Source organism: Glandiceps talaboti, chromosome 2 (assembly GCF_964340395.1).
Source record: "Glandiceps talaboti chromosome 2, keGlaTala1.1, whole genome shotgun sequence".
Classification (NCBI taxonomy): Eukaryota; Metazoa; Hemichordata; class Enteropneusta; family Spengelidae; genus Glandiceps; species Glandiceps talaboti.
Window position 1 is genome coordinate 11,612,450 of NC_135550.1, and position 26,818 is coordinate 11,639,267.

General features: G+C 35.5%; 1 protein-coding gene across 1 annotated transcript in view; it reads right to left on the reverse strand.

The window, feature by feature from the left end:
- Positions 1-4,049: 4,049 nt before the first annotated feature.
- Positions 4,050-26,818, reverse strand: part of LOC144444229 (xanthine dehydrogenase/oxidase-like) — a 36,047-nt gene continuing 13,278 nt past the window's right edge. The window contains exons 12-32 of the mRNA XM_078133644.1: positions 26,208-26,317; positions 25,886-26,070; positions 24,932-25,097; positions 24,000-24,086; positions 22,626-22,743; positions 21,989-22,040; positions 19,808-19,934; positions 19,068-19,187; positions 15,933-16,157; positions 14,910-15,043; positions 13,821-13,995; positions 12,741-12,932; positions 11,009-11,157; positions 10,162-10,243; positions 9,649-9,873; positions 8,756-8,830; positions 8,151-8,203; positions 7,339-7,519; positions 6,849-7,037; positions 5,357-5,524; positions 4,050-4,130 (exon numbers count right to left, since the gene is read on the reverse strand). Coding sequence (XP_077989770.1) covers positions 4,080-4,130; positions 5,357-5,524; positions 6,849-7,037; positions 7,339-7,519; positions 8,151-8,203; positions 8,756-8,830; positions 9,649-9,873; positions 10,162-10,243; positions 11,009-11,157; positions 12,741-12,932; positions 13,821-13,995; positions 14,910-15,043; positions 15,933-16,157; positions 19,068-19,187; positions 19,808-19,934; positions 21,989-22,040; positions 22,626-22,743; positions 24,000-24,086; positions 24,932-25,097; positions 25,886-26,070; positions 26,208-26,317 — 2,864 coding nt within the window. The 3' untranslated portion in view covers positions 4,050-4,079. The remainder of the gene's footprint in view (positions 4,131-5,356; positions 5,525-6,848; positions 7,038-7,338; positions 7,520-8,150; positions 8,204-8,755; positions 8,831-9,648; positions 9,874-10,161; positions 10,244-11,008; positions 11,158-12,740; positions 12,933-13,820; positions 13,996-14,909; positions 15,044-15,932; positions 16,158-19,067; positions 19,188-19,807; positions 19,935-21,988; positions 22,041-22,625; positions 22,744-23,999; positions 24,087-24,931; positions 25,098-25,885; positions 26,071-26,207; positions 26,318-26,818) is intronic.

Sequence of the window (26,818 nt, forward strand, 5' to 3'; positions counted from 1 at the left end):
GTATCAATTAATAACGAGATATCCATTGATAACAAGCTATCCCTTGATAACGAGCTATTCATTGATAATAAGATATCCCCTGATAATGAGCTATCCATTGATAACGAGCTATATATTGACAATCAAGGTGTCCCCTGATAATGAGCTATCCACTGGTAATAAGCTATCTATTGATAATGAGCAATCTGCTGATAACCAGCTATCCCCTGATAACAAGCTATCCCCTGATAACAAGCTATTCATTGATAATGAGCTATCCACTGATAATAAGCTATCCATTGATAATGAGCTATCCATTGATAACAAGCTATCCCCTGATAACAAGTTATCCACTGATAATAAGCTATCCACTGATAATGAGCTATCCACTGATAATGAGCTATCCACTGATAATGAGCTATCCATTGATAACAAGCTATCCCCTGATAACAAGCTATTCATTGATCATGAGCTATCTATTGGTAACAAGCTATCCCTTGATAACAAGTTATCCACTGATAACGAGCTATCCTTTGATAATAAGGTATCCATTGATAACAAGCTATTACCTGATAACAAGCTATCCACTGATAATGAGCTATCCACTGATAATGAGCTATCCATTGATAATGAGCTATCCATTGATAATAAGCTATCCATTGATAACAAGCTATCCCCTGCTAACAAGCTATCCACTGATAACGAGCTATCCATTGACAATGAGCTATTCACTGATAACGAGCCATTCCCTGATAACAAGCTATCCACTGATAAAGAGCTATCCACTGATATTGACCTATTCCCTTATGATGATCTATCTTTTCAACAACATGGGTTTTAAACACCATGTTATACAAAATGTGTTAGTTATACACTCACTAAAAGTTTACAAGATTACTCGAGAATTAAATCTTAAACTATACAATGTTAGTTGGAATTTGCCGTTGTCACATAACAAATGAACTTTCCTATTTTGCATCATTAGAATAAAAAAACATCAGTTTGCTTGAAAACAATATCAGTACAATATGAAACATAATATGGGAAAATTAAAGACTTTTTGTAAAAACAGTATAAACCAGGGCATTATACCATGCATGAGCCATTTAGAACAAAAACTGCTGAATATATGCTCCGATCATTCTACGTCACGTAAACGTGCGTCTATGACAACACATATCTACGTCTTTAATTCTGCTGTGTTTGAAATGTGAGTGAAAACATTCAAAGTTACCATTAATTTCCCCAAGTTTTCTTTGATATTACAGGCGCTAGTATAATTATGTTATCCTCCATATACTTTTCTTCATTCAGCCAGAAAATATCCGTGACCTACGCGTACGAGGTGTCACTATTCGTCTGTCGACTCGTAATGACAAAGACCCCTTAGGTCACTGGGTTTTTTCCTTGATGGAAGGAAGAAAAATATTGCGGAATAACATTTAATTAATCTTTTTGAAAAAATTCCACTTCCATTTCTTTAGAATAGAAAGAGTTTTAGTGCATACACAGATTAGAATGGTTAGGTCTTCTCTCAACTGAAGTTATCTCAATTAGCATAAATTTCACTTAAACTCTTTACACCCAAGTAAAGCAATTCCACTATATGTTACAATCATTTACAGCATTTCATGTAAAGATGTAAAATAACACTCACTGCATCAATTGCCTGATCATAAGCTTACTCCCCTAAAAAGATAAATTTGTATACAATGTTGCCAGCTAACAGAAGTGCTGAGAGAAAAGGTGATAAAGTGAATGTTTGTATCAAAAACAATCATTACATAATATTTAGCTCTCTACAGTAGCATGAAACTAGTCCCATTAGTCATTTCTTTCACTCTGGAAAGAATACATGCCTGGGAATGGAATGTGATTTGGTATAAAACACTCACTACCTATCATTATTTGGGCACTAGTAGACGTTCAGCTGAACCATGAAACATATCATGAACCACAATGCAATTTAATTTTTTCTAATTACTTTAAAATGTTTGATTTTGTCATTGTGATTGATCTCACGTCTTTGAATATTTTTTAATAAGTTTAATCTTGCTTTTATACTAAACTACAAAAGGATTACACTAAAATACACTCATGAGGTGGGTAAAACATAAATAATGCTTGCATTACATGACTGAGGGTTCTAATTAAATACTAGTAACCCTTGGGCTTGTAACATGCCCTACTTTCAAGGTTACTGTCAGAAACAAAATATCAGGTGACATTAACATGAAATCTCAATACATACAATTATTTTACCATCAACATTCTTACTTAATGACTATATTTCATAGTGTATATATAACATCATCCCCATACGAAAACATTTCACTTTGTGGAAAACCTTACACGACACAAAGCACTATAAGTGAAAGGGTACTATTTAATAGTCCGAACTTTGTTTAAATATTATTCTTTAATCTGAACAGTGTCTTGTATTATGTTCACATTATGAACAAACAGTAACTTTATGTTTCATTATTATCATAAAAAGTATAATCCATCAAAGACGATAAAAAGTACTTCACGCTTACTTTCTATTCAGAATTCACTCTGATTTCAAATACGTCAACAAAGTTATTAAACTAAAATAATTATGAATGAAGAAAATCGGTTATTGCTCCATAAGAGTCTATCTTAGATAGATTTACAAACTCTTCATAAAAAATGTCCCCACTCGAATATACCCATAAGTAAATATTTGTTATGCAAATAAACACCTCAAAAAGAATACTGTAGGTGACACCTGATATGAAAAATATTATCGGATGTCACGTCTAACATGAAAAGTAAATATCTTTTATGATTTCTTTCCACAAAACTAATTTTGTAGTTACTAATTTTTAATGATTTATGGTCACAAATTTTCAATGTAACATTGGTAATACGGTTAAGATTATTATGAAACAAATAATTTATATGACTTCAAATGATAAATGTATATTTCATATCACAATTTGTATTGTTACAAAACCATATTCTCACTACTTCCCAAAGAAGATAACAAGAAACAAAGCACCAAATTTTCCCAGATTTTATTTAAGTCTCAGATCCAGAGACAAATTATTTTAACGTAGAAAGTGCCTCGAAAATAAAGTCTTCAAACTTTGCTTCATCAAGAAACCTCATTAAACAAATCTGGGGTCACCATACAAATTTTTGAAATATAGCTCAAAATTATCTTAAAATTTTGTCATGTTAGAATTCAGTATTGCCACCCAATATGGTTTTAACTCTATGGGAAAATAAAAGACATGATTTCATTCAAAACAGGAAGGTGAACCCAAAATTTCTTTGATCATATCAAAAGGAAGGAACAAGCTTTGCCATTGCAAAGTTTGGATGGAATTGAAATACTTTGATTTCCAGCGAAATTTGTTCCCAAGGCAAATTCTACTGTAAATCAATATTATATAGTAAGCTGACTAAAATACTATAGCTTATATAATCTAATATATAAGTGGCTATTTTTACAAAGTTACTACAAGATTAAAACCATAATATTAGTTTACTTTTCAATTTTTTAAATATCACATTTGCAAAGTAGACTATGTTCTCATATTGAAAGTTACGATGTAAAAATTAAAAACGCACAATTCTCATCTTTGGTACTAATATAAACATCAAACTTGAATCTGTCAACAATTATTTTTAAATGGCAAGATATGGCTAACATTTCTAGTGTTCAATTATAATTCTATTACTAGCTTTCATATTTGTCATTATTTAAATTTGGTAATTCAGCTTTACATTTCATTTACACAAAGATGACAAGAAAGTTCTATAAATGTAGCCCTCCATCTAATTTATGGTTGATGCAGGTTGGGAAAACGTGGCATCATGGCAGGACATGTCTTGATATGTTTCCCTCATCATCATGGAAGATTATAAATATCAAAATATAAATCATAAACTTATTCGTTGATTTAATTTATATTTCAGCATATGTAGCATATTTCTTGTAATTGTCATGCTATCGATGACTTCTATTCATACTTCAAATGTTGCATAGTTCCTCACTTCTACCCACGTCTAAGACTCCAGACTTTTCTTCTTTCGCAATTTCCCCTTCCACCGACTCTCACTTTCACGTCACATTAAATTCGTACACACCATGGTATAAATGTACCAGGTTTAGCAGCAGGAAACTAGAGAAGAAAAATACAACAAACAGAGAAAGATTCTTTGAAAGTGCATATGGCTCAACGACAACTGAAAGTCGGACAAATTTGGGGATTATATATGGGTAAACTACTGCTGTTTTTTATATCTAGCTTTACCAACTAATCACTAATAATGATGGATATTTATTAAAATTTTGTTGAGTTGGCCAGCTGAACTAAACATATATACCGTATTTCTCCTGAGAATTTCTGCCTGTAAATCCAATGCGAAAGGACATTTACGAAGCTATTGTTTATAACTAAATAAATTGCAAAACATTGAAAAATGTGTAAACTGTTTGTTATTGTACATACAAAATTAACTAACAACTAACAACAATTAACCAAGTATAATTCATTTTACTGTACTTTGACAAATCTATATACTCAACATCAAACTATGCTCAGTAGTATAATTTACTACGGCAACAGCAACATGAGCATGGAATAATTCAATGTCTGAACAATTGCTAAATCTAGCATACTGATAAATAGTCTCAACAATGAGATTTGCTTTTTACTGGACTACACACATTTTATTCGACCACAACATATATTATTAATCCTCTTTCTATTATTGTAAACAAGTTATAACTAGTTGAGAAAAAGGGGATCAATTTGAAATTAACATCACTATGCCTTCAGTTCGCATTTAATAAACCTTTCTTATTGTCATAACGTTGTGTTCTTATCAAGGGTGGAAAGTAGTCAATGTACCTACCTTCTGAAAATATTTTTGAGTGTCACGTTCCCAAAAATAGTCATTCAATGTAACAGAATCTATAAATATTTCTTCTACCATCTCCACCACCTGGGTTTCACTACATAGTCCTAAATCTTAAAGTTGCGATATGGATGTGGCCGAGGATTTGACATTTTTGGGAGTTTTAATTTATAAAACAACTTTATCATGCTTCCTCCTTGAAAAATCTATGCAAAACAACATTAACAAAGTCTGTGTCTATACATTGCACAGAGCTAACAAAAAAATTTGTAAAAAGTTTGTTATTGTACGTTCAATATAAACAAAGATTTTGCACTTTTATTAAACTATTGCAATTTATTGAGACAACAAACACAGAGTTTGTCATTGTTGTTTGACATTGATGTTTCTGGTAGGAAGCCATGACAACATTGTTTTATGAATTCAAACTTCAAAATAAATACCCAATCCTCATCCATATGGCCACTTTAAGAAATTCATGCCTTACCTTTTCTGTGAACTGGTCCTGACATGCCATGCGGATTCTTTCTGAAGTGGCTGGACTGTCAAGTCGGAATATTCCTGTTATACCTACATCTGCTCTTGCTGATGTGATAGCATCCTTAATGGCAAAGAATACTGCAGAAGCTAAGATGAGAGGTGGTTCTCCAACAGCCTGTACGATAAACAACATAGGCACTTGAAAGTAACATTAAATGGCAGTAAAATTTTGCTAGGTTGTCAGTGATGGCATGTGTGTAAACGTGGAAGGTTTGTGATGCAGCAAAATAGAGTTGAGATTATAGTGATGATAAACATTTAAATGATTGCCTGGTATTTGCTGAACATGCCAGAATGCAGTTTTCAGAAACACAAAGGATAGTATAATTTGGCCCCTAGGAGTGCTGTTCAGGGGCAGCTTTTGGACTGGGCGTGAGGATTATCAGAAAGACAAAAGGTTGTATTATTTGGCCACTGGGAGTACTGTTCAGAGGCAGTCTTTGGACCACGAAACCGTGATATTTTAGTACTATATTCTACTTTGAAAAAATCATTATTTCCCCTATTTAAAGGATGTGACAGCACTCCTGTTGATACAAATCTTAGATGTAAACTTTGGTTTGTACATGCACGGAAAAATTGAAAAAAGAAAATACCATGGAACATTTCTTTGAAGACAGTAACAGAAGTGTAGAATAAAAGTGAAGCCACAGTGTTACCTAGAACTTGGCCAAAATCAAACTGCAACAACGATAACTTATATATGCTCAAAGTAATAAGTTTTCATATTAAGTTTTTAAAAAATAGTAAAAACTATGTGACTTCCTTACCTAATATTTACTTTACACACTTATTTACTTTAACATTACCCACATAAATTAGGACTAACTAGTAATTAAACAAATTACAGTTGTTGATAGGCCCACTCTGCATATATAGGTAGGGGTTAGATTAAGATGTCGCTCATTATGCTAGATTACTTTTACCGTGTAACACACTCACAGATCTCATGAAGTGCCTTATGAAACTGCGAGAGTATTTTTTATCTCCTAATGTTGGACTATGGTATTATGAGTATACGGGAAAGGAACCTGTTACTGTATTTTTGAAAATAGTTGTCCGGGTAATGTATTTGTAAAATGTTAGCTTGATTCACATTGGAAGTGTCGAGGCACTGACGAGGGATTGAAAAATAGGCCTTTAAGGTGTTCATTTTAGGGTATGAACCAGTGTCACAATTCATGTTCCTACTCCATGCCTTCATTACTCTCTCCTAACAAACCCAAGTCTTGTTAACTCTTCTTAGCCCCTACATGATCATTCTCCCAACAATCGTCCATGAAGTTTCCAAACTCACACAATAACCAAACATGGCAGAGGCCATCACCCCAGGCGCCTCAAGTACAACTCCAACTAGTATTTTCCCAAAATTTAACGTGCAATTCCATAACACGACCACATACATGCGTACAAGACAAATGCAAAGAATACACACTCACCTTGGATGAATAGATAGCTCTTTCATTTGGACAGTTACTGAGAAGAGAGACATTAAACTCTGTAGGAACATCTCCAAAGCCAGGTATTTTATACATGCCTGGACCTCTAGTCAGTAAAACACCATTTGGAGACCACCGATGATCCTCAATTGTAAACAAGCCATAACCTTGCATGTATGCACCTTCAATCTGAATAACAAAAATAGAGACAACAGGAACAATATAGAAGATGTGCTGCATACCATGCAACAATGGTCAAATTATAATCTGTTATAACTTTAAGGATGTGCACTCTCATTACAATTTACACTATGTACTGATTTCAGATATTTTATATCCTTGTAGTATGACATTCGTCCTTGTGTTAAACTGTAGAGTGAAAATAACTTTTACTTTCATAACAAAATTGCCAACAAAAAACATCCACTGCAAAGCTAAGGTTCATTTCTAATATTACCCTCTATACTGCATAGGTAAGTTTTAAACATACCTGTCCGATGTCGATAGCAGGATTTAAGCTTTGACCAAGATCCATGACAATGTCAGTACGTATGACATGGTGATCACCAGTTAGACAATCAATCTCTACTTCTGAACAACCTACACCAACAGTAAAATAGTTGAATGGGTTGCCCGAGTTGGTTTCCCAATTGTAGCCAATATCAGGAGTCCTAGGGTAGCAAAAACAGGACATACTTTATAAATGCCTGAACACTGCCCTCTATAAACAGCTTTCACATTTCAAACTCAAAATCTTCATTCCAGGTACTTTGATTCTTTGTTACCTGGACACTAACTTGACCGTGAAATCTTGATGTAAGACTCTTTAGGCTACATTTAAAAAAAATGTGTTTTTCCGAATACCCGACCAACCCTTGTAGAAGCTGCCGACTCTAAACACTTTTTTAATGCTTAAAAAAGGTAGAAGTGGTTAGAAATTACTTCTATGTCCATGTTAATCTTTTTTGTCAAAGTATCTCGGGTCAATATTTTTATAATCCCATTCCAGAGAAACCAGATCTTTTAAGACTGTAAGTTGTCTGCATATTGTTTTCATATACTTCACATATCATTGTCTTCATTTACTTCTTTTCCACTTCATCAAACCATCAATGAAGTATTGCGACCAACAAGTATCTTGTCTTCATGTTGAACGGCAATTTCTCAACAAAAAAGTGAAATAAACTCAAATAAAATCCCGACCTAACTACCATATTTTTTGAAGTCACGTTATTGGAAAGAAGCTTTCTTTTTTTGCCTTAGTTAGTATATCTAGTGTTCAACTGACAATTAATGACTCACTTGTAAAATCCTGTTGTTGATAGGCTAACTCTGTCCATGTGGGCAGCTTGCACCTGAAATAAACAGATGATTAATTATTGTCTATAATTGTATATTCCTTGAATTCTGTATTCATTCGTAAGTTCATGTTATGTTCATAGCTACTTGCGATTGCTTTCATCCTAGTGGTAGATGGCAAAATATGACTAGGTAGTCCATGAGTGATATTAATTCTTTTTAATTTACATTATGTTTTTGCATATTTAATATTTTGATGTTTCTTTAAGTGATGGTTTTGTCTTGTACTACAGTCAAATAAAAGATTTTTGATTCTAGATGTTACAAATTGTACATAATTCATAGCATTAGTATATAATATCTGTTATTACTCTCTCTACTCTTTAAAGTGAACAGCTGGAAGCATAATCCCTTCACTGTAAGGTTTTGGGTATACCTATTTATAACATCCGGTGGATGGACTGTTCTCATGAAAACTTGTTCACTTGGCAAAAGAATTAAATCATATCTGAAGACCATCCTAGCAGGCTAGAAAAATATAAATTCTCTAGTTCAAGTCTCTGAATGAAACTACTCATCATCAGCAAAATCATTGAAATACACCTTACCCACTCTTCCCAGCTTCCTTTAGGATTGGCTGACATAAAAGGTTCCAATCTCTCCAGGATGACTTCACAAGCTCTCTGTGTGTATGAAAATACATCGGGAAAAAGGCGGATTTTTTAATGACCTAAGATCTATCGTTTCATTCTAAGAACATATGTAAATTGGCTCTAAACTTAATAATTTAGCTTATTCAACCGAAAGTGTTTGTGCCAAAATAAATCAGCGTACAAATGGAATCACTTTTACTGGTAATTTCTAAGTAACAAACAGGCAATAACGGTATATCTATTCCATGGCCATTAGGTATGAATCATCACACAAACTCACAAACGTGATGTCGTACACTATAGTCAGCATTTGGTCTAAAACAAAGTTTAGCCAAATTGTGAAAAAAATGTCTTTCAGCTATAAATACATACGTCCACCGTAGGTTTTAGCTGGTCATGGTGTATGTATTATGGCCATAGGCTGATAGAAACATACATGTTATGGAAAATAGAGCGAATGGCATTGCAGCATAACTGACTTCACTGTATGAAAGGCACTTTGTCGTTGCAATAGTCTGATTATCATGGTTTCTATGGAGTTCAGAAATTGGAGTTTGCATTCAACATGTAACTCCCTAGATCAGCTGTTGCTACAGACATGGTCCATGGACTTGATTGCTACTCTTCTTTGTTCGATGCTGTGAAGTGCTTGCACTCCTTTATATACAAGCACTTTAAAATAACGCCGAGGGGCATCCTCACAAAAATAATTAATATTATACCAATCTACCAAGCATTATTTGGTAATATTTGGAAACTTAATGAAATATGCAGACCAAATATGATCATCTTGTATCTCATCTACCCAACAAAAAAACCGTTCCAACCAATCGTAAAAGTTATGTTACCTTCACTGCCTCTCCATTCAAATCTGATGAGGCACTAGCAGCAGTGGCCGATGTATTTGGTACAGTGTTTGTACTAGTCTCACTAATAAATATTTTACTAGTAGGAATCTTCAATGCTCTGCTGGCAACCTGTATCATCTTGGTATGCAAACCTTGTCCCATTTCTGTTCCTCCATGTACCAAAAGCACTGAGCCATCTGTGTATACATGCACCAATGCACCTGCCTGAAATGTTTGAGTGATATAAACTATTTTTATGAACTGAATCGAAAATATTTACATAAACCTTAATTAAATTAATATACTATAATGTTAATGCCAATGCTTGCTAAATGCTCTACCTCGGTCATTATTTCTGGTATATGCAAATTTCACCTTCCAGGTAATATATATCTACCAGGAAAAACCCTTGCAAGTCTGATCAAACCAAATTGTCCTCTACAATGGGACATTAAGTCTTGTCCTGAAATCCTTATTCCTAGCGATTATTCTTAGAAAAATGTGTAAACCTACCTGATTAAGAGGTGCAAATATGAATGAGACACCAAATTTCATTGGAATGATTGCAATGCCTCTCTTCTTCCAGCGATTCTCACTGCAAAATATTCAACATATAATTTGCATACTTGATATCATTATTTTAACATTCAAACTCTTGTTTAGTTTTGTTTGAATAACTTACATTTACTCTGTAGTTTTCAACAAAGTTAATTTCATCAATTAAAAGTGCACTAAAGATTTGTTCTGAATATTTCCGGCAAGCGTGGAAGCTGCAGGTTACAGGTTTGAGCCACTGCATTTGTTTCTGAATGTCTAAAGTCCTTGCAGAAGATTTCAAAAACGCAATGGCTGCCATAGCAGGATGCCTGTTCACACTGCTCCTGAACTACCTGGTTCTAAGTCCGTACTACAGTAAGACATTGCACCAAACATTTGATGATACGTTGCCAATGACTCATCATGGAAAGGTATGGCCAACTCCCATGTTGGATGATAACTGTTATGGTAAGGAAATTATGATCAGATGTTTGGGGATTGAAGCTCTTGGCTTTGAACACAGCAGTACAAAGAGCAGACGTGTCAATATTTCAAGCTATTTGGCACTTTTATGTCTACTACTCTCCAATGATACCAACCTTAATCCTGGACCTGCATCAACTACAACCAAAATTTGAACCATGATTGTGGCCCAGATTTGGAACATCAAATCTAATATTTAGTGAAATGAAGAGAAACAAGGTGCTGATCTCAGCCATTTGTCCCTAACTTGCAAATTTATCATGTCTGTTTTTGTGCAAGACAAGAGAACATTTTGTGAAATGACCATTCACAGAAACAATACTATTAATCTATCTCATACCTGTTGAATATGTCCACTTGTTGACGTCTTCTTAGATAATCACTTTTTTCTAAACAGTCTTGCCAACATCTGTGTAGTGTGTTGTTTAAGATCAACGGTTGATTGAAGTATGTCAGATCACCCTCATTATACATGTTGATTTCACGTACCTTTTAAATTTAATTGAATGAACATGAAAATCAGAATATCATGTTGAACATCTTTATCATATATATATGGTTAAACAAAACAAGCAATGCGACTCCTCCATGTCCCAAGTCTCATCCCCATTGCCAAGCAACATTCACCAGCTAAAACTGTGTGACAATTTGTATGATGTAGCAGCAAATGTCATGTTTACACGAGAGCGAAAGTGACATGCAATTTGAAAGCAAATCATATGACCGTAAGCCATATTACAGGGTGCTGCGAGCATGTAATTCATTCATTGATCATTCAATTAATCAATCTATCGATCAATTGATTTATTGATTGATTTGTTATTTAGTTGAATGATTGATCGATTGACTGAATCATTTTTGTGGTGAAATAGAATTTTGGTGTGTGATATTGATCAATTGACTAATTGATTTGTGTGGTGATATAAACGTTTTTCTCCCTTCCATACTACTTTTCTCTTTGAAATTCTCTCTTTATACATCTTTTTCATTCTTCTCTTATCTAAATTAAAACACCCATAATCTTATAATGGCCAAGAGATCGATTACATTAACACTTCTATATCTCTTATCTTCTGGGAGATTATTATACCCATTCATGCATTAACTTTCTTCCTTGTTGCATGTCTGAGTGTTTGTTCAGTGTGGTAATCACCCAGTAGATAGGGGATAACGCAAATTTTCGTGATAACTGATCCCTGCTAATTATGAGATTAGGGGTGTTTTAATTTCGACAAGATGTCTTTACTTTGGTCTATAAAGAGAGAATTATACAAAACTGAAAGAGAGAAAAGTAGCCAGGGAAAGAAGGGAAACAAGTTTTACATCACCACAAAAATGATTATATCACCACGCACAAAAATGAGTCAATTGATCAATATCACGCATAAAATAAGTTTCATTTCACCACAAAAAGGTGATAAGGTGAAACATTCAAAATGTTATGCAGATTTTACCAAATAATCATATGATCAACCATAGAGTTCTACACAATGGGGTTCTCTCATGATTATGTAGACAGGGTAGAAAAATCAATATTGTTCTCACTAAACTTTACAATTCATGTGTAAGCAATCGACATAACATAGATGTTCTCTGTACCATTGTGAATGAGAATGATTAAAGACAATAGCATTGCAGCAATAACCTAACATTATATATACAATATAATGTGCTTCCCATATTTGGATTACAAAGTTGAATTGGCACAAGCTGAGTTTTCAAACTTTTCACTTGGGTGAAAATAAAGTCATAACATTTAGATTAAACTATTCTTGTATAGTGTTAACTTTGACGCAAGCCTTCTATGACCTTACACTTGTCTTCTGGCATAATATTGTTTAAAAAGCTGATTGCATAATACGGTAGGAATTTCCTTGACATATGACATGTAAATATAAATTTAGGTATATATAAAAAGTTACCATCGTCAGATAGTTTGTACGTTTGAGTTCAGTCAATTGTATTTAATAAGTAGTTATAGAATACTATGAGTACCTCTGAATTATTACACCCCTCAAAAATTAAACTCAGCTTGTACCCTTCAATATTCATCCATATGATATGTTCAATACCTTTTGCTGTGTAACACCACATCTTATTGCGATATCAGTAATCCAATTCTCTGCAAAGAACAATGCCTGTGGTCCCCCGAAGCCACGGAATGCTGTATTGGACGGAATGTTTGTTTTACAAACATATCCCGTGACCTTCATATTTGGTATCTTGTATACATTATCCGAAAAAAGGAGAGCACGTTCCATTATCTGTGAATGGTAAAAAGTACATAATTGGAACACATTATTAAACACGATAAATGATCATAATAATTGAACCAAAATGTTTGAGTTTTATTGGCCTAACTAGGTACAATTCTCTGTACCTGCAATAGCATTTCACCTCATGCTAGAGGGTCAAAATAGAAGGTTGACTAATTATCATGCATGTCAATAGTATTGCATATGAAACGCGTGTAGTAGCAGATATGGCGTCGACCAAGAAATCGAATGTTCATTATTTTTATGATGCACTTCGGCAGTAATATTCTATTTCAGGTACCGAGAATTGATACACTTGACGTGATGTAGCAAAGATGACTGGGGTGACAGCAAAGCCCTTATTATGTTGCAAATGTTATGAGAACAACATGTATATCATACAACGTTGTATCAATCTCTCATGGGGGCAGGGGAGGAGGGGAGGATTGACGATGTAGCTTAACGAAGCAGTGACTTTCATTATATGGTGGATTGAAGTGATATATCATGATGCACAGAATTAAGGTACTTGGATTAAACCATGTGCCAGTGTGACATGATACAGAATATTGGTGACAATTCCAAAAGCATTACACTTAAATCACGGTGTGAAGCTAAATGAATTCAATAAAAAATTCAATACAAAATTAAATTCATAGTTATCAAATCCAGGACAAAACTTTTAGTGAGCTTGAAATGGAGGCAGATAATCTCTGTAGACATGTAGAGATGACAGCGTATGGACACAGCAGTTATTTTCTGTAACATTCAAAACAGTGAGGGTACGTATATACACTTTACAAAATAACTCTGAGGAGAAGACATGATGTAGTAGTAGCTTATCTTTGAATAGCTCTTAGATGGTGACAGAATGTTACATCACAATGATAAACTTACTGCATGAGAGAGATCTTCAGTATTTCCAGCATTGCTGTATAGTTTGACTTCAAGTGCCTGAATTTGTCCATTGTTTCCAAAACCAACTTTATATCTGGACATGAAAGGATGTCTTGTTCCAGACGTACACATATCCTCTTGACGGTCTAACGTGCATCGTACTGGTTGACCAACCCTGTTAAATTAAGATCAAATCTCCCGATTCTTATAAGGTTCGGTGCATGTAATTTCGGAAACATGCTATTATATGAGATTTCGTCTTAGCTTGCAAATGCTGTTAAACAATGCATAAAGACAAGTGAGACTGGTGACTAGGTTTCATGTTAAGATAGTCACACTAAATTAAAGATGATACAAACATCCATTTGTACACAGTGTCTGCTCTGTACATTTATATTTGTTTTTGTTATCATTAACAAATTACAGAGCATGCGGACACTGTGTAAGAGGTGTTTGTGTTTAATCTTTATTGTATCTCAGACCATTTGGTGGTCTGAGACTGTATCCATTTCTAAATGAAACCATGTGATCAGTCACAATTCAGACGAACACCAATATGGTCTAATGTTTGGTGGTTTGAAATCTCACTGAACTTGATCCACTGTTTAACAGCATTTACACGCTATGACGAAATTGTCCTTTGTTCTTATTTTTGTTCTGTGAGTATCCGATACCTACATCTGACACAATACCATAGGTGTTCACAGACCTAATCTCATACTTACGAGTAGCCAACCAGAATCCGTCTTACAATATAACACTTGCCATTCAAAATTGAAACAAAGAGAACCGCCAAACAATAACCATAACATCGTTCTTGTCTGCACTCTGTACTCGCCGTCATTCGAAACAGAGCGTTCTGAAGTACTGTTTCTCTGTGTTTCGGTGCAATACACATTCTCATTCATTGAGTAAATTCACTCAGCACTCTCGTTTGGCTCACGAACACCTTCGGTATTGTGTTAAATGTAGGTATCGGCACTCACAGAACAAAAAAAGAACAAACGACAATAAGCGTGAGAGCTAAACAATATCTATATCGGATTTTAATCAGATTGTACTGTTAAGAATTTCCTACACACAGCTTACTTGTGGGCTGCAACAGCTGCTATTGTGGAATATATACAACATCTGGTTTCTTTCCCTCCAAAACCTCCTCCGATTCTTTTCACTTTACACACAATTCGATTTTCTGGCACTCCCAAGACTTTTGCTGCAACTTTCTGAATCAGAAATGACAAAAAATATGGCATTAAGTCAGATATAAAGGACAAACAATTCATTTTAAACTTTACATTATATATGCAACATGTAAACATTTCACACGTGTCATTGTAACATTCAAGCCACGTGAGCACTGCGCGGGTGACTGGGGGAGTATTACACAATAAAGACGATACTATAAATTACTAGTGTGTTTTATTTCCACTACTTTATCTCTAATCTTTATCTGTTATCATCTAATTCACTAAGTGTACACACAGGGTGTTAATAGTCTTAATCCCTTCTAAACATTCGCTGTGCATTTTTTATGGATGGATGGATGGATGAATGGATACCTTTTCATCCATAAAAGCGTATGTAATTCACACCAGCTTCATGACACAGCAATTTATTGCAGGCATATTGAAATATAGTAAAGAATGATGTATTCACTTTTCAATAAAAGCAATGCATGATTTGATCAATCTTGCTTTGAGTCCATACTAGAATTTGCCAATATAACGAAAATCTCTCTTCTGTACACAATTTCACTGCTTAACTCACTCTTTAAACACGTTTTCGTACAAGACATACCCCCTCAAATACACTTTCATGAGTTATGCAATAAATGTTGATTTTTAACTACAAAAATGCATATATGACGTACGTATTCCCCATATGATATGTAACCTTCGTGTCAAGTTTGAAAGAAATCAGATATTGCATGTCTGAGAAATGGGGTATTATGACGGACGGACGCATGGATGGACAGACAGAGCCCATTGTAATAGCACCCCCTTTGGGGAGCTAATAATCTAAAATCATTGATAGTGTATACTGAGTCTGTTGGAGTATCATCTGTCAGTTTCTGGCTAGACATTTTACACTGACACTTATATTCCTACAAACCTGTGTTGCAGTTAGATTCTGTGTTGAGGAAATGATCTCCATTTCACCATCTTCTCCATTTGGTATTGCAATGCATGCATTCGTCTCCAAGTAGAAGTGCTCTTGGCCACCCATTTTCATCTCTCCTTCTAACAAATGGTCAGACAAATTTTCAAATCCAACTTGAACGTTGCCCTTCTCTACAGTCCTGATTGGTTTGTAGTATGATTCGTGTGTAATGGCTTCCTGTCCAGTAGAAAATAAGGGACCGGTCAGTTTCTTTGGCCCGGGGGGGGGGGTGGATTGGGAGGGGGTCACCCTGTTTTTTAAATTGACAGTGGGGGGGGGGGGGGTCATGCTGTTTTCAAAATTGTGGATGGGGGGTGTCATTGTGTTTTGGATTGTGATGGAAGAAAAAAATCCTTTTTCTACAATGGCATATAGCCTTGTCTGAAATGTGGTACATGTAAATATTTGTTCTTCTCCCTGTTTCTTACATGAATTCTTTAATATTACTTATGAGTTCAAGCAGAACTATAAATATACATATACATATACATGTATTACCTAGCTACCACACTAGTTACAGAACATGTCATGTAAATGCTTGGCTGTTTCAAAATCAGCGCTTCACTTATCTTGCACTTTGGGGCAAAAGTGAACTTGAAGGTTTCGTAATGGTAATCTTCATAGATAGTTTATAAAAGACGTTAATCTAAAATGTTCCCTACTCGTCATAATCAACTTGTCAGAAGGATTAATACACTTTCTATTTTGGACACTACATGTTATTGACACTACAAATCACCACATCTCATCAGATTCCAGTTTCTATTATACACTAGGTATAACCAAACCACCTAAAGTTCTCTAACATACCGGTGACTTCACTATACATGCAATATTAACGCCACTATACCATTTTTATGTGACATGGGAAACTCATTTAAAACTTACATTTACGTTAGCTATTCGAAGCTTGGAAATATTACCTCAAAGGCTATGAATAACCTAAACATTGCCTTAATAGAAGCAGAAAACTGTAGATCTGCCAGGGGGGGGGACCCCCAAGGACACCCTCACCCCCAGAGGTCACTCATGCATTCAACCAACAATCAGATGCACCAACAACCTTTTTACTGTCATAATGGTATTAAACTTTTCCTAAATATTTTCACCCAATTCTAATTTGAGATGATATTGTCTTTTAAAGATGTGAAATGTTTGCCAAGGTAGTCTAAAATTGCCTTAAACTCCAAATCTCCCCTACCAATGATACTACCAGTAGATGTGCTGACCTTTACTACATGTATATAATGAGGCCATTTAACTGCTTAAGAACATATTTCAACCCTATGTAAGTTATAAAGAATAGTTTCTGATACTTGATGGTGCTGTCTTGTAAAGCATGGATTGAGTTATTGCTTGAAAGGGTCTGAATAGTCTAAAAAAATTGGCTAAAGAGTAAAAATCCTCCAGCCTGAGGGCTTCTAGAGGAAGACCCCCTTGAACCCCCCACATGAGGTAGACATATCCCAGTCTCAAGCTCTTCCCCTCTTACTGTCAAGATGCTATCGAAGTATATTTCAAAAGTATTTCAACCCTGTGTAGTTGCTTTTTACATGTTGGTGCTGTCTTGTAAAGCTTGGAAATTATTGTCTGAAAGGGTCTGAATAGTCTCAAAAATGACTTTTCAGAGTAAAGGCCCTCCGGGACTTCTAGGGGAGACCGGGAGACCCCCTAGGACCCCCCCCCACACACACACACACTACATGAGGTGTACACATCCCAGTCTCAAGCTCTTCCCCCTACCTCTTACTGTCAAGATGCTATCAAACTTAATATTTCAAAAATATTTTTTCTTTTTACATGTTGGTGCTGTATTGTAAAGCTTGAAAATTATTGTCTGAAAGGGCCTGAATAGTCTCAAAATAATTAACTTTTCAGAGTAAAAAACCTCCAGGGCTTCTAGAGGGAGACCCCCTAGGACCCCCCATAAGAGATATACATATTCCCTGCTCAAGCTTTCCCATGCCTTTCACTGTCAAGATGCTATTAAACTCCTTTTGGAATATATTTACCCTGTGTAGTCAATAATTATAATTATGATAGTGCTAACCCGGGATCTTATAAAGTAGATGCAAGACAGTCAAGCAGTCCACACCGAGTCACGATCAAAAAATACCTGTCATGTGAATATTATATATATATGGGGGGGGGGCATCATGTTTAGTGATAGGGGGGTCAGCCTGTTTTTGATTTTACAGATAGGGGGGGGTGGGGGTCAGTGACTTTTTGTCGGCCCAATTTAAGAATCCACTGCCCCCCCCGCCCCCCGCTGAAGAAACTGACCAGTCCCTAACTTTGAACATAACAAATGTAGTCAGCCTATAAACAGTTTAATCTCAGCAGAAAAGCAGTTATGACAAGAATTATGTAACATAATGAACATTCAAAGAATATTATACAGTTTACAAACATTTTACACATACATACATACATACATACATACATAAATACATACATACATATGTATATACCCATGCATACAGCTTTGCGCACACGCACCACACACACACACACACACACACACACACACACACACAAAGACAGCATCAAGCTCGAAAACATCCAATGAAAAGCAGCACGTTTTGTAAAAAAATAACTACCATAGGCAGCAGTGTTTCTTCTATGCTCAAAGAAAAATAGGTTAAATGGAAATCTTTGTCAGACCGAAGAAGAGATCAGAGCTTCCTCTTATTTTTCAAGGTTATCAACGGCCTGGTAGCTATCCCTGCTAACTCTCACTTTCAGTTTAACAAAAGACCATCCAGAAACAGACACACTAAAACTCTCATCATACCAAGTTGTAATAACGAAATCTACAAAAATTCATTCATACCAAGGACCTTAAAAGATTGGAATGCACGACCAGAGTCTGCTGTAATGTGTAAATCACCAGAACAATTTTAAGTCCACGTTGTCATCACTCTGTGATCTGTGTGATTAAAACTAACAAAGTGCACACATCCCCCCTGGACATTTTTGCTCAATTGTGAGACAGTCTCCAGTATTCAAACAGATACAGATACACCTTAGCATTTAACAGAGACAGACAAGTACTTGAGCTTGACAACTACTTAATTTAATTCTTACCTCCATGGTAATGATAGGTTCCAGCTCATTATACTCCACAGATACAAGTTTAGCAGCTCTCTGTGCAAGGGTATGACTATCAGCAACTATTGCACCGATCACTTGACCAACACAGGTTACCTAGGAAGAAAATGGGTCATTGCAATTCAATGTAGTCAGCCCTTCAAGGGCGGGGCAATGATGTTCTTCCAAAATTTGACATTTTTAATGTGTTTTATGGTTATTTTGGTTACCATGGCTACTGATGTTCATTAAATGACCACTTTTTTTTAACTCACATGACAAACTACCCTTGGTAGTGGGGTCAATGTGCAAATAAAAAGATATTTATCAGATTTATAATGTTATTTGTGAGATGTGTGTGTATATAATGAAGACATAATTTTCATGTCTACCATGTTTCCATGGAAACAGCTATCCAATTTTAAAAAACTTATGTTACACCAGGTAGCACTAACTCATACATGTCTAACACATGGACATTTTCTTACTGTATTATCTTTTTTTTCAATGTTTTATGTCGAATTGTGGAAAAATGATTAACATTATGGTGGTTTTGGTTACCATGACAACAGATGTTCATAAAATGACCCCCTTTTTTGAACACAGTATAACAAACTATGCCAGGTAGGGTGGTTAATATTCAAATAAACATGATTATTATAAAAATTATGATTTCTATATAATATTTATTTAATTATTTAATTATTATTAATATTATTATTATTATTCATACTTACTTTGTCAGTGGCAAAGACTTCTTCACCAGCTGCTGCTGGACAAATGACATTACTACCAGGAACATCAACGTGTGTAACTAATGTATGTACCCCTAGCAGGGACAGGGCTTCAGATGCATCAATAGCTCTGCAAGGGAAATACATCATTCTTGCATAATAAATTAAGAGAAATTGTCTACGAATGGTACCATGGATGACTTCTTAAGACACAAGCAGAGATGGATAATTCTAAGCCTGTGTTCACACCATTATTTATAGTTTTTAAAATTAAGAATTTCTACCAAGTGTTTCTTTATTTGTCCAAATCAATTTGAAATGTTTTGGACGGTTGCCATGGGAGCAGTGCCCTAGTATTACAGAAGCTGGAGGAAACCGGAGTACTCGGGGGAAAATCTGCATATTTCGCCAGGGTCAAACTGAACATCACCCTCCTTACGTACAGGCTTTATTAAATTTCAATCAAACCCAGCTGATGCTTGTCGGGTTCAACCTCAGGTTGCAGAGGGAAGAGATGCACGAGCTAACTGCTTGACCACTGACAACCTACACTGAGAAGAAAATATTCTATCAATTATCATACATTATCGGAGTATACAAAGTGTATAAACATTTATTCGTTGCTTTATTTGTAGCTGTGAGTCCGTGTGACATTATCTAGTTATTCAATTGTCAGTCAGTTTGTTATTAATATGAATACTCCATATTCTGGTTACGAAGTTTCACCATTTCACAATTAACGATCGCAAGAGGGCATCCCAGATTTGGCAACGTGAGAGCTAGGTGGTCATGGCTGCTGATCATATGGCAATGGAAGAAGCTGGGAACAAAATGTGTCTAACAGAACTCTCCACATGCATATGTTTTTAAAAGGGCATTACAGTTTAAGTGGTTTGTATATTCACTCCAATCAATCATCCTTTTCTTACTCGCCAGAGCACCAGAAACGATCTTTCTATCCCGATAGCAAACCATAGGAGCGGGCAGCTCACCGTCACGTTTGCTGGGGCTAAGCTTTGGAATAGCATTCCTATCAATATTGGTAATGTAAATAGCAGGTGTCATTTTAAATGGGAGTTCAAAAAATATCTATATTCAGAAGACTAGGCATATCTAGCCGTCATACACAACTTGACAACAGTTTGCTTATGTTGCATTAGTATTGTTTCTTGTATATTCTTTTCTTTTTCCCCCTTTTTTCTCATTTGTTTGTTTATTTTGCTGATTTCTTCGCATGTATTTGAACTGCGAACCGTTTTTGAAAACCATGTATAGTATATTCTCTTTCTCTTTATATCGTATGATCAGCAGGCCCAGAGTTTTAGTAATCTTTAGCATTGTAAAAGGGGTCGGACTCGACTAGTTGTGGAAACAACTATTTTTCGTCTCCTTTCCCATGGTGAATATTTACAATGACTGTATGTGTTGTAATTCTTTATGTAATACTCATACTACTGGGAATAAAGATTGTTATTATTATTATAGACATGTCTTTATTACTGGTAGTCACTATTAAGAAGTGAAGAAGAACACAACACATTTTAATGAATGGTAACTTCATGTCTGCTATATTTCTGATATAATACAAAGGTAACAGCACTCCTAATGGCCATGGCCAAACCCTGAAATCTCTTTCCTCTGAGTCTCTGGTAAGTGGACTATAATCTATTAAAGTTTCATGGAATTCAGTATCCAGCAGTTCTAAACTCAAATACAAGTTTACTGTCCTAAATTTCCTTTTCACAGGTTTTATTATTTGCTGATATATGCACTTAGTATGTGTTGACATGCTGATCTAAATAAGTCTTCGTAGAATACACAGTCCCCCCCCCTCCCATGCAATGTGTAAACACTGCAAAATAAACAAACAAATGAGAAAAAAAGGGGGAAAAGAAAAGAATATACACGAAACAATACTAATGCAACATAACAATACTAATGCAACATAAGCAAACTGTTGTCAAGTTGTGTATGACGGCTAGTAGATATGCCTAGTCTTCTGAATGTAGATATTTTTTGAACTCCCACCTAATATGTATTTGGCTTGAAATAAATCAGATATTGCATGTCTGAGAAATGACGTATTATGGACGGGTCGGATGGAGCCCATTGTAGTAGCCTCCACATTGGTGGTGGTGGTGGGGGGGGGGCTAAAAATGTAGCAGCCAAATTCATTCGACTCACCGTATCTCAGCATGAGCTTTTGTACTTGTCACCATTGCAAGGTATAATTCACCTAAGATAAACGGCAAAAGGTTGCAAGGCAGAGTAAGCAACTAACTTGTAGTTTATGACGGTTGCATCAATAGCAGCAGCAGCAGTGGTGGTATAGCAACAATAGGAGTTATTATTGAAATAGCGCAACAAGTTGTGTAGTCTGTGAGGTACACTGATGGGGCGCCCTCCCACATCAGTCACCCTAGAGCAGGCTGGAGAGGGCAGAGCAACATGACAAATCTAAGTCTACAAGTTGTAGTGTTAAAAACACAAAATCTGATATTATAATGTTTCCACAAAATAAGAGAGGATATGTGCAGTTGTGATGGAAATGTTTCTTTGGAGCAACCCGTGTTCCGTTTCTATGCTATAGTCTATGGTAATATATAAGGAGTTAAGACTGGTCTCATTGTGAAAACAGAAATTGCCTACACCAACTCAATGAATGCGGAGACAAAAAGATTGTGTTATAAATGATTTCATCACCAGCAGTTTTCCCCATAAACCCTTACAGCAGGAAAGTCAAATATGGTTGGTTGAACACATTCAATGGCAGTAGTTTTTGGGTTGTTTTATTTACATACTGCCTGTTATTTCTAGATACCTTGTATTGGGGGAATGTCATCACAATAGCGAGCTTCTCCTGTAGCTTGTTTGAAGGCAGATGAATGAACCATTGGTCTACCTACAGCATCATCAACAGGTTGACCTGGTGCAACTTCCTGTCAGAATAAAATAAAAATAAGGCCAAATAGAAAATGATATGTTTCCGGTAACCCGACCAACCCTAGTTTAAGCTGCCAACCCTAAACGGTGTTTTTTACATTCACACAATATAACATAGTGAGAATGTACTACTATCTGCGTGTAAATTTTCCTGCCAAACTATCTTTGGTCAATTCTTTATTAAAATCCCATCCCAGAAAAATCGAGTCTTTCAAAAATGTTAGTTGACTTTATAAAATACAGTCTACATATCGTGTTCATGTACTTCACACATCATTGTCTTCATTTATTTCTTTTATATCTCGCCAAACTATCACAGAAGTATTTTTACAAACTGGTCTTAGGATTGAAGCAATTTCTCCCCCAAAAAGAAAATAAGAAAATAAAATTCTGACCTACCTACCCTATTTTCTGAAGCCATGTTATCGGAAACAAACATTTTTGTTTGCCTAAATTTTTAATACACGTCAAAAGTCAAAAGCACTGGGCGCTTGCCTGAGTGAGGGCGCTAATGCAGTTTGGAGGAATGTATCACTGAAGTTATCATTGATGTCATTTCCTGATACAAGTACGTTATTTCTATATACCCCTACTATACAGAACTGGACGGGACATTTTGACATCATTCATTTAAGCCCAACACTATATAGAAGACTGTGTAGGTATTACGTTAGTCAGCAAAACATCTTCTTTCATCTGTGTCAAATGTTGATCAGAGTCTAATGTTGCAAATATTTTTCAGTTCTTTATAAGAATAATATTTTTCACAAGAAATTTAGTTTTTTATACTGAAATTCATCCTCAGAAAAAAAAATTCCTCTTGAATTTGAAGAAATTCTCAGTCAGGTAATTAAGTTGACGTTTGTTAATACTCACTACTACTTGGACCCATATTTTAAAAGAGTTAACTATAGATACACAGTTAAATTCCTAGCAAGATATTATTCGAAATCTTTCACCTGAAGACTGAAAAAGAAAGTGATCTTAAAACACGGAAGCGTATCAAATAAGGAAGTGGTGCTTAGTAGCCAGCATAAGAACAAAAAGAGGGATTATCTAAGCCTTTAAGGCTTCCTTCCCTGTCTTGCCATGGTTTCGTCCATGGCGATCATAGTAAATCATAGTAAATCAACCTTTGAAACTATGGATATCATGGGTCAGAGGTCATATGGCTGACATTCATAGACATATACTTCATGCTGTGGGTATGTCATAATGTGTCGCTTATACAGTGAAAATGTGAACAAACTACCTGATACATTTGAGTGCTGCGTATACTGTCCTTCTGAATTCCAGACAGGCTACTTCTGAATGAAGATGGAACCGATGCCTCTGCTACCTGTCAACACATGATAAGATAACTGTTATCAGTAAATTTATTGATCAACATGTAGTGCGAAGCAAACATACGTCAACTATCATGAGGAGATAACTTAATCACAGCAAATTTGAAGTAGATGCTGTATGTACTCTACTAGTCCATCTCTAGCCAACTTCCATTTCGGCTCAGCTAGCAGAACTGTATAATATTTTACCTACATGTACAACTATCTCTCTGATTTGTCCCCTCAGATATTAGTTCCTTAAAGTCAGACAAATATGGACCCACCAGTGTGCACAATTTTAAATTGTGAAAACAATTTTGTCATTTTCAAATTGTAGAATACACCTCTGATTAGTTCCTGAATACTTATTTTCATTGCTTCACATATACCAGAAACTTATTATTAAAAGGAGATAGTAATTTTATACATTTGTCAATAGACTTTCTTTGAAGACATGCAGAATATTTGCATGGAATAAAGGAAAATATCTGCTATGACGCCATCAAAGATGCTGATTTCTTTGACTAGATATATAACAAAAGAAATTTACATCTTAAAACTCTCTTACACAGACTGTCTATCCCAAAGTTGGTGACAATGGAAATTATACCATGCATGAGCCAGGTTCAACAGAAAGCATGAAATATATACGCTGGTCATTCTACGTCACGACAACGCACGTCTATGTCACAACAATGCCTGTCTACGTCAAGGGCCCCTTAGGTCACTTGTATTTTCGTTGGCTGAATGAAGACAAATTTTAGGGAATAATATCTAAATATTTTATTCAAAGCATGTTTTTCATTTAGTTTTCAGTACATTTTAATACTGTGAATCTTCAAGAACAATTTTGCCATACCTCTTTGGCATTTAGTTTATCCAATACACTCAGATAGAATTTGAAGAAGAAGCTGGCAGTCAGAGTTCTCCGGTATTCTATCATTCCACCAGGAGCAGACGGTGACAGAGGAAGATCTTCAGCAAGGTGTTCACACACACTATCAATCAAACCATCATTCCATTTCCTGGAGTAAAACATAATTGTTCAAAAAAAGCTAGTTCAGTGGTCGTCTGATACTGGCATATATGGATATAGTACCTATTGTTTGTTGGCAAACATGATGCGTCACATTGCCATCACTTTGGAAACGAGGACACACATCCCAAGTTCAGACCACCATTTGACCTACTTGCATGATGCCCGAGTTCACAAGGGGAATTTAAAGTCTTTGGTAAATCGTGTAACTTTAATTATGCTTAGCAACAAAGTTTTTGTTTGCTCCTTTCTAGTTGCAGTTACTGCCTAAGCTTTCCGTAGCATGGGACCCCTAGGTGTACATAGCAGACGACTTACAGTGTTTTAACCCCTTACAATGCCATGTCTGTACAACTGCAGACAGTCCCTTCCGGGTTCTCAGCCCACATCTGTATATATGCAGGTAGGTTTACTCATTTGCATAAGCCCATTTTTCACCTCTTCTCCTCATATCTGGGTAAATTAATATTCATTTCACAATATATATGTAATGTGTGGATAGTAAGCAAAAAATAGTATTGATTGTATTTATTATTCTTTTCACATTAAAGTTGCTAACTGTAGAGTAGGTAAGATCCTCCTCTGTAGTGGAAAAAAGTCCTTGGTCTTGACATGAAAAGTCTATGGCATTTCATGGGTTAAACAGCTGGAATGTCAGAATTTAACACTTACATGTACTCACATAGAATGAATGATTCAGTGATATTTTTATTTTGGTAAATGTTTTGGGTGTTATAAAAATAAATGAATGTATATAAAAAGCGTGTACTATCCCACCTTCCTATTAAGGCGTCCATCGTCCGCTTAGCCATAACTGTGGTAGGTGCCATACCACCATAACTGAGAGCCAAGTCTTTGATAATGTTAGTACCACTCTCAAAGAGAACTCTCATTCCGGCATTCACGATGGCAATGTCATCCTCTCGTCTAGGAGATTGCTTGTAACCATAGAAATACTCATCCTGCAGGAAATTAAAGAATTTATAAATCACTTTCTTCTCACAATGAATGATTTAAGATCTTATGATTTAAGATTTATATGAAAACATTTATGAAATTAGATATATGATTACATGCAATAGTATTTGATCATACATACTTCTCTTGTGTGTGGAATGTGAATAGATACAACGACTTCTTCTGGTTCAACAATAGTTTTCCTATACCCTGTGAAGAAACCGTCACCCATGGCAACCTGTCTGGTACCATCTAGGGGACATAATGGAAAGTGAAATTACTAGTTTGATGAATAGGTTTTACGTTACAATGTTGGTTTATCTATATTGAAATGTAGTTAACTTGGGGCGGTTTCTTTATTTTTCTCTTACGTTTATTGTTCTGTCTTCTTTTTCTGTTCTGAGAGCGTACGATACATACATCTGACACAATACCATAGGTGTTCTCGAGCCACAAGGGAACGCTGAGTGGATTTACTCAACGAATGAAAATGCGCCAAAACATACAGTATAGTACTCGAGCGCAGACAACGATGGCATCTTTTTTGTTTGGTGGTTCAATTTCAAACCTTGAGTGTTACATTTTAAGACGCTTCCGGTTGGCAACTCGTAAGTATGAGATGTGGTACAACACTCAGGGAAACTCAAAAAGTTTGAAATTTTGGAGAAAATCCTATCAATGATTTATTCATGTCTTGTTCACTATGCAAATTCAAATCGGGTATATGTACACCTTTACTGTACAAAACAATTC